The sequence below is a fragment of the Lates calcarifer genome, linkage group LG21 (assembly GCF_001640805.2).
Source record: "Lates calcarifer isolate ASB-BC8 linkage group LG21, TLL_Latcal_v3, whole genome shotgun sequence".
Classification (NCBI taxonomy): Eukaryota; Metazoa; Chordata; class Actinopteri; family Centropomidae; genus Lates; species Lates calcarifer.
This window is the reverse complement of record NC_066853.1, coordinates 6,150,159-6,164,767: the sequence shown is the minus strand read 5'-3', so window position 1 is coordinate 6,164,767 and position 14,609 is coordinate 6,150,159. Positions and strand designations below refer to the sequence as shown.

The following is a 14,609-nucleotide window of genomic DNA, read 5'->3' as shown; positions in this document are numbered from 1 at the left end:
TTCACAGCCTGTAGCCACAAATTGAAATTGAGATTAACAGTGTATAATATGAAACTGATTAAATATAAATGACACTTAAAAATAACGGGTGATATTTCAGCGTCAAATTTCCAGTGCCTGAATTTATAAATGTCAGGAACAACGAACAAGGCTCGTAGTGAGATATAATCGAAGAACAGTGATACAACACCTCAACGAAAAGGCTAGAAAGAATGAATTTTTTGTATTTTCCAAACAACTGTATATGTGATATCAGAACGAATGATGAATCTGATGATTGTAGAGGGTCAAAGTTGTAGTGTTGCAAGTGCAAGAATTTATAGCAAAGATAGCAAAAGAAAAGGTTACCTGGAAGAACTCAAGATGATGATTGGTACCATCAATGAGCACAATTCCCACCCCAAATAATCTGTTGATGACCTATTGGCAATTTTGCACACATAAGGGCCAGTGCACATTTACCATTTATATTGAGTTACTATCTGAACAGCTAAGTGCTCTCATCTTGATTGACATACTTAGCATGATGTGAGATGTCCTGGTCTGTTTGCATTTGAGAAACTCAAAAGCAAACAGGCACCAAGGTGAATATTTTGGACCTTTAGGAAAAAAAAAATCAGTCAAAATTACTCCTACAATGTTGACATGAACTGTATTTTAACAAATCATAAAACTGGTAAATAAGATAACACCCGTATGACGTGAGCATACAGTAGCATATGCCTCTCTTTCTTTCCGTTCCTCCCTCTTTTTTTTCAGATCAAAATATCTCCAGCTCATCTGTGTTTGAACTTGTCTAGCAGGTGACATTTTAAAATCAGGCTTAATTGCTCTCTGCACATTGCTACCCTTCTCACCTTGCTTTCCTCTGTCATATACCTGTCACACACGCACACGCTCCCAAACACTCATGTCATGAACACACACACACTTGTCTGACAGGTGACATTTTAATCAGATTTGATTTGTGTGTTGCCATCAAGCCACTAGTCATGATCTCTACCACACACACACACACACACACACACACACAATCCACAGCCACTTCTCTCATCCCGTCAGAATAACACAGGATCAAACAGCTTCGTCAGATATAGGAAGAAAGGAATAGCTTGTAAAGAGAAAAAGAAAACCTGTGTGTGTCAATGTGGTTGCCATTGCATGTGCAGGGGTGAGTCAAGTGACTCAAGTTAGAAAAACACACATCAGAAAGACCAGAACCCTTGATCAAGTACCCTGCTGGTTAGAAACATTCACGTCCATGCCTGTATAAAATCAATCGTCCTTTCATGGTAATTTACATAATCTCAGAACAAAAACTGTATTAAGAGTGTCAGAGTGGGAGGGAAGGGCCATCAATCATAAACATATCTCACAAAGGAGTCACACTCCTGCTGTGTAGTCAGCCATTCAGAACGTCCTCATTAACTCCCACTCACATGCTATCTTTCTCTTTTTCTCTCTCCTTCTTTTTCCTTTTAATCTGCTCACTACTACCTGAGTGAGTGATGGTGCAGAAAAGTACTGGCAATTTGCTGGTGATGGGAGTGAAAGATAGCAAATTAGTCTGCAGTATATATCGTAGATGACTGAATTATGACAGTATTTCATTCAGATGAAGAAGAATGAGAATGAGAGTATATTTTAATGCAAATGAAAATGGATAAGACAAATGGTAAAAGCAGCAGGTGGGTACAGTAAGAGAGAGTGAAACAAAGAAAAGAAAAGAGGGGGAACAAAGAGAATCCACTGCTGTCAGTCCATGCTGGCCTCTCACACATCACTGTGCCATGCATCATTATCTCTGCCTGAACTTTGACCCCCTGACCCACACTTGGCCCCAAGGCTCCAGAGCACAACTGTGCGCAGTATGTGGTTGTTTGTGTGTGTTTGCATGTGTTTTTGACTCAGTGAAGAGGCAGTGTATGAGGGAGATAATCAGCTTACATTAGACCAGATATTGGATTGGTTCTCCCAGTGTACCATACACATAACAACATACGGACAGGCTGAAAACCAGCTAGCCATATGAACATGCCGGCTGTGGCCTGCACGCACACACAGACACTGCAAAAATTAAAGCAAACTACCCACTATAAACCAATCCATACTGCATGTTTAAGCCAAGTTTTGACATTAATTTACTGTTATTTCTTTTCATATATTGCTTCTCGTGAACAGATGTTAATAATTTTAGTTTTCACCTTTCTGCCCATCACCTGTTTGCATGCCACAAACTATCTATCAGCTCTGCCATGTCCTTAACTTCTGTTTGCTGTCCTCAGCTTCTCCTACCAGTCCAGAATCACTCCCTTGTTCATTCATTCACTACTTCCTACATAGCCGACACTCTTTACTTTATAGCGGGAAGATTTTTGGGCAATCACGAATCATCATTATTGTGTGCCATGTAAGCAACTGTGTCAGTCACACAGCAGTAATCTTATTTTATCTATAAAATGCATTGTGGGTTTGTTGGTAGAAAGTAGTGCAAATACCACAGACATTGGCTGTGTCTGAAATCGTGTCATATTTACAATACAGAGCACTATATTTTCTGTAAAATCCATCCACTATAGAGTACCCTTAAAAATTCAAGAACACTTTCCCTAAACAATTCCACAATGAAATGTGCCACGTGATTTATATGTGAAAATGACTGTGACCATACAAAATGAGTGTCCTTTACTGCTCACAATGGAGAAACAGTACAGTCACTACATTTTATTCCATTTAGGGAATGTCCCTGACCTCCACCTGTCGACACACATGCCCCCTGTTTCAGCATATATACCAGTCACCTCGCCTCAGTTCTCTGTAAGGTTGTTTATTGTGCTGATTTATCAGTCTAGCTCTAATAACCACCACGGGATGAAAGAGAAAAGTTAGGCAGCTACTTATGAATTCCATTCAAAATTAGATTTTTAACGTTGACAGTATATCAAACACCATAAAAATAAAACTTAATAACTTTGTGATCCCACCAGCCAACCCAAACCCTCAAGTACATGGACAGCCAGTGTCTATCTTTCTAGAAGTTATAACAATGATTACCTGAGGATTATGCAAAAACAAAACAATATTCAGCTGAGTGTGAATTTAATTCTATCTAATAATAAAATGACAAAGGTATAACCTGTCCCACCCTAACTGGTCAGAGAAGGAGAAAATCCTGACTAGAGGAGGTCTAATCAGGCCTACACACTTTGTGTATGTTTGTGTACTAAAATAAAAACTGATAAAAACATGAGCAACCCTTTCATTCTGCTTGTTCATAACATCCTCTAAAATGTTATCTATTTGTGGTGTACACTGGGAATTCGTGGGTAAGGCTGCAGGTGTGCGTGCATGGTTTCATACCCTTGTGTGTCTAGGGCTTCAGGACGGTGTCATTGTTTTGCGTTTCAACAGGACAGTCTTTAGATGTTGTGGAGTATTCATTGTGTTCTCATGAGTCATGGCATGTGAGCATTTCCTGCATATTTCTCTGAAACTTAACTTGGCCTTTGATGGCTGTTTGATTACAGACACCTGCTATTTGATTACCAACACTTTAACGCTGATGTAAGTGACACAATCTTCACCACCTGTATGCATGCGTGTGTGTATGCGTGCACGCCATATGTCCCTTTGTGTGGGTAGCTATACACACACACTAAATCAAGTGAATAAATTAACTGCGAATACACAGTGTGACTTCATCATAATTATGATTATTTTTAAAAATGAGTGATATGTTGTTTCTTATGTCCTTGCTGTATAAAAGGTTGCTCTGATGTTAGTAAGCTTCCTGACTTGAATTGATACCCATGATATAACAGTTATTTATAAGAAAAGCCCACTTTTGCTGTATACTTACATTTCCCAGAATAGCTACTGACAGCCCCCAGAGAACATGCCTGAGTCTGTTGCATTCAGCTGAGATACAGTACAGTACATGTGTAGGTGGAGAGACAAATAGCAAAAAACGAAGGCATTGTAATGATGAGAAAAAGGCAGAGTAGCATCCATTATTTAAAATATAACAAGTCTCATGGCTCTGTTGTTTTCTGTTCTGTTAAGATTGTTTTTAATGGAGAAGATTGTCTTTCATTAGGGCCCGAGCAACGAGTTGCGTGGGCCCAACGGGGCCATGCAACGAGTTGCAAGGACCCTCTTGTTTTCGGTCTGTTTATTATTATTATTATTATTATTATTATTATTATTATTATTTTTTTTCTTCTTTTTCCGCCTCTTAGATCGGCTTTTTGAGGGCCTTAACATGCGTGAAAACTTACCAAAATTTGCAGACGCGTCAGGCACGGCGAAAAATTTAATAATTTAGGGGTCTTGAGCATGGGCGTGGTAAAATGCCCTCGGTAGCGCCACCTACATTTTTAAACGGAACAGCCCCTCAAGCCCGTTGCGCCTAAAAATCTGAAAATCTGCACACATATGTAACATCCCATGACGCACCAAAAAGTCTCTTGGAGCCATATTCTAAACCCAACAGAAAGTATTTTTATTTTGACCGGAAGGTGAAAAAATTGTGTGTTTTTGGCCATTTCCAGGGGTCGCTTGAACGCGAACTAGTCCTAGACGCATTATCCGATTGACTTCAAAACTTAATAGTATGTTCTTAAGACATAGACGATGTTAAATTGCGGCAGATTTTGAGTTTTTGTTGAAGGGCGTGGAAGTTATGGCCCCTCAAAGTTCGATTACTCGCCACGAAACAGGAAGTTGCTTTATTTTTGCTATATTTCGGCCATACTTTGTCCAAACTGCATCAAACTTTACAGGATTGTTAATGGTACCTATCTGCACACATCCATATGTCAATATTCATACAATTGTTGTAGCGCCACCTATTTATAGCAGGAAATGACATATTTTATAGTGTGATGTCCAGTTTCTAGACGGGTGACCAGATTCACTTCAAATGTTGTCAGCCCCTCCTTGACAATTTTTGGAAGACTGGCTCCGAAAATTGTGAGTTTGGGTCGAAGCGTGTGCCGGTTCTGGCCCGTCAAAGTTCGGAAACCCAACTTCCTGTTTGAAACCTCAGATTTTGGGGTAACTTCCTGTTGCGACTCTCTACTTTATCCTACAGATGGAGCCATTGTATTACTCTTTGATGGGTTTTTGGAAGGGGGTCTCTGTGTGTGTGTGTCTGTGTGTGTGTGTTTGAGGGGGGAGGGGAAGAGGAGTTGATTGAGTCTGTGAGAAGCTGCCACAGAGAGGTTACAGTCAAGAGAGCCATGAGCTGTCACAGATGATGAGCTCTGAAAAATATTATCACAGAAAATAATTAGCATAAAAGCTTTTATTTTAAATTTGTTGCAACAAATTCAGGTTTCTTACAGCATTTTCCTTATTGAAAACTAAATTCTACCTGAAATGTATCAATAAAAATCTTCTTTTGCAGTTAATGTCACCAGTTTATAGTTTAGTTTTAATAGCATTCCCTGTCACTGATGTGCCTTTAATTATCGGTTCTATCAGGGATCATTTATGTGTTTATCTTACGGGGGTGAGCCACCTCACAGGTTGGTTATATTACCTGTTGACCTCAGCTCAGTGAGCTAAGACAATGTTTAATGCAGTGTTTTTTCTGATATGAAAATGGATATTATTCAGCACATCTAACCTCAGCAGGCCCCTCTTCAGAAACTCATATCTGCAGATGTCAAAGCTGGCTCAAACGTTGTCCACAGTCTCATGACATGTTTAACACGAAGCACAGCACGCTGGTTAAGCTCATGGCAAACTGTTACTAACAGCTAAAATGAAAGCTTGTCTGTATGTAGTCTAACTGGTTAGTTTGTCACTAATCTCCAAATTTTGCAAATTGCTATAAACTTCACTCTCTTAAACCAGTAACAGTCTGAGCTGGACTGATAGGGGTCTGTATGGATAAAGATAAAATCCTAATGATACCCATCCCTACAGCTGGTTAGTGGCTTCGCCCTGACTTTAGGCAGATGAGATATTCACTGTTCAAATAACTTCATTATAACCCTTGTTTAAGCATAAATGATTTATATATGCACCCAATAACAGAACTTGCAAAAAAATGCTTTTGCTCAAAGCTCAAAGCTTGTAAACTCAAGTTAAAACTGAGTTTTATCTCCTTTTGGGAGGGGGTATCTGTGTGTGTGTGTGTGTTTGTGTTTGTGTTTGAGGGGGGAGGGGAAGAGGAGTTGATTGAGTCTGTGAGAAGCTGCCACAGAGAGGTTACAGTCAGGAGAGCCAAGAGCTGTCACAGATGATGAGCTCTGAAAAATATTATCACAGAAAATAATTAGCATAAAAGCTTTTATTTAAAATTTTTACATCTCGGAAGTGTGAACTGTTACGCCAGCGTGTGCCCTGCGACCTGCGTTGACCCCGCGGTTGCCGGGGTCCCGCGGTCGCCGCTCCCCCGACAGGCGCCGGGTGCGAGGGCCCGTTCAACGCTGCTCGCAGCTTTAATTTTCTTTCTGTTACTGTTAAATGTATGCATTGCATGTCACTATTTTGTAGTGTTCAGGTATATTTTGAGGGAAACATTGTTTTTCTTTGATGATCATACCTTATGTTGATAATAAACATATCTCATTGTCAACATGCTCAGCCTATAAATTAGTTCACAGTTGGACTACTACTACGTAAGTATCTGCAGAGAGCAAAAATCTCTTAAAGAGCAAATTCACCACTGAACAGAGGGTCATTCAATAAAACTGGTTCATCTATGCAGTGGAAATTTGAGACTATTTTTTAAATTGATGCCTTAATACACCTATTGCCCTTCAGAAGAAAATCCTACAACAAACTATATTTATTCTTGCAATGTTAAGAAACCAATAGGGATATCGTTTCTCCTCCACACATCCTGACACTAAAACAAAGTCTGCCCCCTCATAAATCATTTCTGGACACTGATCCAATGTCAAACACAGCAATGTGGTCAAATTTTTTTTCAATTTTTTCTAAATACGAGCAAGAAAAGACTTTTTAAAATGAGGAAGATGTTTTTCAATCATTATGTGTAGAAACACAATTTCCACCCACATTAAATCAAACCCTGCTTGCAACTGTGTGAGTGTATACATTTGTTTCTGTAAACAAACCTAATAAATGCTGTAAAACAGTTCAGTTCCATGGAAAATAAACTGAAACACTGTGGATAATTTATTTTGACATATATAACATATATACAGCTAGGTTTGTGTCACAGATTCACATACACACACCAGCTAGTGGGATACATGTCTGATTTGTTTGAAAGTGTTTGCGTGTTTTTGTGTTAACAGCATGACTCACAGGATAATTGCCCACATGAAGCCTGGCATTAGAGATCATTTCACACCAGGGACGGGAAACACAGACAAACACATACAGGCCTCACCTCTCTTCCAGCTGTTGGAGGTATTTTCTCAGCTCATCTAAATTTTTATTGGCCTTTTGAAGTGCGTCATTCAGGACTTTCTCTCTCTCCTCGGCCCTCCTCTCCAGCTCGTCTCCCTGGCTCCTTAGTCTCTCCGCCTCTGAGTCTCCCAGCTCTCTTCTGAGTTGTTTCTCTTTTTCTTCAATGGTTTTCTGATACTCCTCTTCCATTTCTCTCCTCCTCCTTTCATTTTTTTCTTCCAACTCCTCTCTCAGAACTCTCTCTATGTCTCTGTACTTATCTTCCAGCTTTTCTCTCATGCTGCTCTCCTTCTCTTCTGATTTCCTCTGCAACTCCAGGTGAAGTGCCCTCTCCCATTCCAGCCTGCCCAGCTCCAGTGCCTCTCGCTGGGCCTTCTCTCTCTCAGCAGTCCCTCTCACATCCTGGAGCTCAGTCTCCAACTGAGCCAGCCGGGTGCGGAGTTGATGGAACTCGTAGTAAATGAGGTAGGTTACACCACAGTAACGGCACACTGTCTCACTGCGCTCCATCTGAGGGGAAAATGCATACAGTTTGTTTGAATAATAATAATAATGAGAAGGAGAAGAAGGGGAAAAAGAACAATATTAGTTTATAAGTAGCAACAAACAAATCATGCTATACATCAGTGTATAAATAAATGCAAGAAGATAAAATCTATATCTTGCTTTTTACAAGGAAATTAAACTGAGGATAAGGATGTATGTTGTATTGTACGGGGCCTTTAAACAGAACTATCAAAGCTGTCTATAAAACCATTTCGACTGACAACTACAGGCCCAATTATCCATAAAAATCTGTTTCAGTCACTGGTGTCAAAAACGTCTTTTTTATCTGTCAGTGGTTCAAAGCAGAAGAACACTGATACTCTAATCCCTCCTTTAGATTTTGTTTCTACCGCTGTCTGTTGGGAAAAATGTCTCCCAAAATTATCTTCCTTTCTCTGTGCGTGTCAGTGTATGCTCTCCAAGAGGCTGTCACTTTTTTCAGGCTTATGAGGGGTAAGATCACATCCCCCAAGCTTTCATCTTCGTGATGATATGTGGCAGAGAGGCAGATGATGTTTGTATGACATGCTGACAGCTTCTGTGTCAAAAAGCTCCAAATAGACTGCTACATGATGTAAACAAGGTGAAATAAACGTGCAAACAAAGCTGACATGCTTGGGATGACAACAGCTAACAGAACAGATCATTTTATTACTGCTGACAAGGCACAGAGGTCATGTGATTGCCTTTGTCCATTTGGTCATCCACTTGTTTGAGTGTGACAAAAATATCTCAAACACTAAGGGCTGGAGTGGCTTGAACTTTGTGCAAGGTTTTAAGAAACCTACTGATTATGGTGCTACTATGACCTTTTGCTAGTGCCACATCTGACGAGGAAGAGGACCAACTTCCTGGATCCTTTGACCCAGAGCAGCTTTGTTTTTTCACTGTGTACTATTCGCGTTCTGTGTGAAAGTACTCATGACAATTTGGTGACCTTAATGGTCTTTCTCCTTTTCTCCAGGGCTCATGGCACAATGGACTGATGGTAGTGGTGGTTTATGTGGAGTTTTTCATTGGAATCATCCTGTTTAACTGTTTAATCCTTTTGTGAGGATAAGAGAGAATAGCTGACAGTAGAGGAACAGGTAAGAGTTTACTGACTCTGGACAATTTAAATAGTGTCATATACTACATGTGTTCATTACTATTCAAAAAAAAAAAACTTCAATGGGAGCAACAGGATAATAAACTTCCTGAACTTAGCAAATGCAAATAAAAATCTAAATATAAGACTACTTTGTGATATTGAAGTAGAGAGTTAATAACTCTTTGATGATTTTCAAGTAGACTTTGTCTTTGTCTTGTCTTTGTGGTGCAAACAAACAAACAAACAAACAGAACTAATGCTAAGAGCCTAAACATGAAAAGACAGAGAAAGACAAGTAAAAAGACAGAGATCAAAACAATGGCAGCCACTGCTTGAAAGTGTTTTTCCTGAAAACCACTGAAATGGATTTTATTGAATTATCACCATCCTTGTCGCCCAACTCTCTCTCTCTCTTCCTCTGCCCCTCTTTTTATTCTCTTCTTTACAGTAAGAGAGAAGTCAGAAAGAATGACGGGGTGGTAAACAAGACAGACAGACAAAACACACAGCATCACTTGAAAGTGCTTCTAACGTGACAAGTGACTGACAGGTGACGCTTTCAAGAAGATAAAGCTTCTCTGTCTCCCTCTCTCTGTCTCTCCATCTGCCACATCTAACTTCCTCTCTCTGTTACCACCTATCACAGCGCCTTCCTGCTCTGTGTTAGCATCTTGTCTATCTGTGTCAGGTCAAGGTGCAGATTATGTCTGCCTCACGTCTTTAAGACAGCAGGCATTCGTCCTCTAGCAGCCATGACAGACAGGAAGAAAGACAGAAGAACAATTTATACACTCACAGCAAGTGCTAAGGTATAAGAGGAGAAGACTGTGCACACTTGGATCCAGTGCAAGCAAATGATAACAAAACTAAAGGTCTCCTGCTGTGCTGGTGGTTCTGCTGCTGAACCAAATGCTACAGACAAATGTCTAACACAAGGGAATCAGCACCTCATAAAAGGACAAAACAGAGCATGACTCTCATGCAGGTACACATGGGAAATGAACTCCAAAACAACCAGCTAACGCTAACATATCACAAGTTAAGACACCTGACTGCTTTATGTAATGATTAATGTAAGTACACAAGACGCAGGGCTCCCCATGTATTTGGATGCTTGTATAACAAAGCAAAGATGTTGGTGTTGGATTCCCTTGTGTCGGACATTTGCCCTGATGAAAGTCTAGAGACCGACAGAGGAGAAAAAGACGAGGGAGTGTATTAGTGTGGGTGGAGAAAAAGCTCCGCAAACATGACAATGTATGACATCGGTTGCCACAGAATGCACTCTGGAGAATATGGGCTATTATCTGTTTGCAGTGTTAGTGTGTAGCGCGCGAGAGAGAGACAGAGAGATTGTAAGTGTGTGCAAATGTGTGCAATATTTGGGACTGTGGCTCAGGGGGTTTTGATGTTTACTGTGCAGATGTCCATGTGGTTCCTGCAGGCATATATACAGTAAAAACTAATAAGTGTGTGTGTGTGTGTGTGTGTGTGTGTGTGTGTGTGTGTGTGTGTGTGTTTACATGTGACTGTGTTTGTAAGTGAGGAGTGGTATGTTGTCCAAAAATGCTTATGCATGTAAATTTGTGTGTGTCCGTTCCTGTGTGGTGGGGTAGTTCTTTCTGTGAGTGATGTAGTCATGAAGACAGACAACAAGGGTGCAATACACAATATTAAAGTGACCTGAGGGCTGAATCGTGCCTCAGCTATATTTTCACTCACACACACACACACACACACACGCAAAGGCAAGCTTTCTCACACTCATACAATCAAGCACAAACAGTCAAAAGCACACGGGGGTAGATGAAAGGCACAGACACACACACACACCCAGAGACACGCAAATAGACTGACAAATAGACACGCACATGAAAACCTACACGGATACAAGCACAAACATGTACACGGATACAAACAAAAGACACAGACGTAGACAGACACATACAGAGGCAAATTTACTCGCATAAGCATCTTCAGACAGACAGGAAAGTCACACAATTGTCCAGTCTTAACACACACATGCACAAACACACACACACTGACTCACACACATACACACACCCTGAGGGCAGAATGTCTGCGCCACCAGTCGGCTGTGTGCTCCCGTGACTGAGTTTGGCCCCGTGGGGAGACCCCTTGCCCTGGGCACTGACACGTTCACTTAGCACTCAAACCACAAAACTAACCCCTCCACACGCTCTCTCTCTCTCTCTCTCTCACACACACACACACAACACACACAACACACACAACGCACATGCTAGCAGAAAATACCTGAGAGGAGAAGGAGAGAAGAGACAGGGTGTTTTGAATGAAACAAGGAAGTGTTAGAAAAAGAGAGAAAGAATGAGGGAGAGTAGGGAAAAAAAATCTTGTTGTCCTTTAAATGTTTTATGCCAGCAGCCAATTGATGCTTCTCTTCTACACGCCAAACCTCTTTATCCTCTTGTGCGCCCGCCACATCTATGGCTCCCCTTGTGTGTCTCTTATCTCTCTTTCAGTCTCTCTCTCGATTGACTCCATTAGCATGCTGGACAGTCGCCAAAAGCAGTTTAAAACATTGATTTTGAGACACGTACAGCTCTTACACTCGCACCACACTGCTTCAATTCATAGTGATGATTCTATTATATATAGAGTTAATAAATATCCATTACAAAAGAGCTCATTATAAAGTCAACATGTTGTATGTAACTATGCAAAACATGCACAATGCCTCAGGGTATGTCAGTGATGTAGTAGCTGTGTGTCTGTACGTGTCTCTGTCGCAATCTTCGGTCAATAACCACAGAGAACACTGAATCATCCATCCTCTTACTGTAACTGAACCTCAAGCATGTGACTGCACCTAACAGGTACCAAGACTGCACTCTGAGTGTGTGTGAGAGTGTTCTGTGACTTGGACCACCTCCACAGTTCATGTTATCACCACAATGCCTCCATGCTCCATCAATTAAACATGGGGCTATTACCTCTTGCCTGATGTGAAACATTTAGGAGGGGTGGAGTGGGTGCAGGTTGTGGGTGGGGGTGGGGTGGGGTGAGAGGGTGGGGACATTTTGTGGGCGGCTGGTGTCTTGCCAGGATGAGAAACATAATTAATTTACGCGATGCCTTTTTACCTCCCTGACTGTCTGTGTGCAAATGTCTGCACTCATTGTCTCATGTACTCAGGGTGGACCACTACGCAGACAAGACACATAAATAGATCTACAGTAATTTTCCCAGTTTGACAACTACTCTCCTTTTGCTATCACTCCACCTCTCTTTGCCTCCTTAATCTTCCACAATCTCCCACTTCCTCCTTGCATCCCTTTTCCTTGTATTTGCCCCACCTCTACCCCTTCTCCTTCCTCCTCCTCCTCCTCTTCCTAAACAACTGTCCTTTCCCCACCCTCTGCTCCTCATCTTCCGGCTCCTCTCTCTCGTCCACCTCCGCCTCCTCAGCTACAGCTGCCGTGACCCATCTGGCTCATCAAAACACCAGAAGTGGGTCACTGTCACGAACACGGCCTTTCATGTTACACACACATACACACATGCACAGTATACCCTCACCCCCCACCCCATGTCCATATACACACCCAAACATGCTTTCCGTGACCAAAAACTGACCAACAGGCATGCAGCCACTGTTAACCCACACAAGTATACACTGTGCACACACATAAAAACACACAGTACTGAATTAGTCTTAACATCCAAAACCACATCCGATTGTGACACACAACGTTTGTAGTATGTTATGAAGTGCTGAAAATATTTTTATAGAAGCTAGAGGAGCTTTATTATGAGAATGGTTACTTTGTTTCTTGATAACAAATGCAGGCACTTAGAGGCTCAAAAATGCTTGTTTTTTTTCATCCACTTCTCTGCATCAAAGGCTCCTCTCCTTTTTCCTTTGTGTTACTACTAACCCATTTGGGGAGCCTACATTTCCAGTGTTCCTTTATGGATTTCTTAACAACTTAAAAACCTCTCTCTGGCTTCTGGACTGCAATTTGTTGGTACTTATCGGCCACGGAAGCCTTGGCCAAAATCTGACAATAAATCGTTTGTCTCTTAATCTTATTTATCAGATAAGTAGAAGGTCAAGGCTTTTAATGAAGGAGAGACAGTGTGCAGACTGTACACAGCAGGCAGAAACAGAGAATTGTAGACAGCAGGCCACAACAGATCTTCACAGACAGACTAAACAATTTATTTTCTCTAATCCTCAGTACTTGAAAAACCTGAATGCCCTTGTGCAATTTTTGGAAAGAAGAAAAACTACAACCCACACTCACTAATACAGTCACACAGAGCCATAGCTGAGTGCACATTGAAATCTGTTTATAGATGTTATGGAGGGGTACAAGGCACTTAGGCATTTTTTTGGGTGCCTGGGGATTAGAGGCATTAGGATAGGTTTAATCAAGTGATATGATGATCGGCGGCGGATTAGGGAGGAAAAAACAAAGGCAGGAGAGCAGCCTCGCATCATACCTGGATCCTTCTGAACTCTTTCTCTTTCAAACTCTCTCTCTCTTTCAATCTAACAAATGCTCTCTCCTTTCTATCTGCTTAGCTGGCACTTCATCCCACTCCTCTGTCTGTCTATGGAATCACAGACATGATAGATCACGCAAGCGTTTAAGAAGGGATTAAGTAGTTAAGGGACTTATCCATGTTTTTTCCCCTAATTTCCCTAAATTATTTTCTTTTTTGGACCTGTGACAGTGCGTGAGAGCTTGTGGAGTGTGTCTGTGTGTGTGGCATGTGTGTGTCCTACAGAAAACATTGTCCAGCCTGTGCTCTTGTCTTTTGGCGTGTCAAAACGAGAATGTTTTTTGTGAGCTTTGTCACTAATTGTGTGTGTGTGTGTGAGCGCTTTTGTATTTTTGTCGTTTTCTTTTTTTCTTTTTGTTTTTTTTTTTTGTGAGTGCATGAATATGCCTGGGTGCATGTGTGTACATAATCGTGTATGTATGTGTGTGCTCATGAATGGTGTGTGGTGTGTGATCGAGACGGTTGTTGATTTTTGCCGACGATAAAGACCCCCTGTGGTGCTCAGTGTAGCGAGAGCCAACACTGAGATTCCACTCATCTGGACCCCATGGCGCACCACACATCACATGACAAGTGTGTGTATGTGTGTTCATGAGCAAGTGCATGAGTGTGGATGTGGGCACGTGTTGTGAATATTTGTGTGTATGTGTAACCTTCTTGACCACGGCACGGTGTGCGTGTCTGTGTTAATGAATATGTTTCTATGTCTGTTTATCTGGGTGTGTATGTGTGTGTATCTGGGTGTGTGTGGAGGAGGGAAAAGGGAGAGGTAGTAGCCGGTCACAAGGGATAAATGCGGGGGGCAGAGGCGTGCGAGTAGCAGGGAGGAGAGAAGGGAGGGAGCAGACAGATCAGGGGCATACTGTACTGCGGTGGATGAATCAAAGTGTGTGAGATGGTCAGTATCTGGGTTGTGTGTGTCTCTATGGAAGAGTAGTGCTGAGGAATCCACAGTCAATCACTCACATTCACAGATGCGTGCATGCAGACAGCAGACGCTGAAACGATCAGCAATAGTCACAAGAAATTCAGA

General features: G+C 41.5%; 1 protein-coding gene across 2 annotated transcripts in view; it reads right to left on the bottom strand.

Moving 5' to 3' along the window:
- The window catches only part of lekr1 (leucine, glutamate and lysine rich 1), an 80,476-nt gene that overhangs the window by 49,632 nt on the left and 16,235 nt on the right, over positions 1–14,609 (bottom strand). For both annotated transcript variants that reach the window (XM_051065689.1, XM_051065688.1), the window contains exon 3: positions 7,370–7,899. In XM_051065689.1, the coding sequence (XP_050921646.1) occupies positions 7,370–7,899 (530 nt within the window). The remainder of the gene's footprint in view (positions 1–7,369; positions 7,900–14,609) is intronic.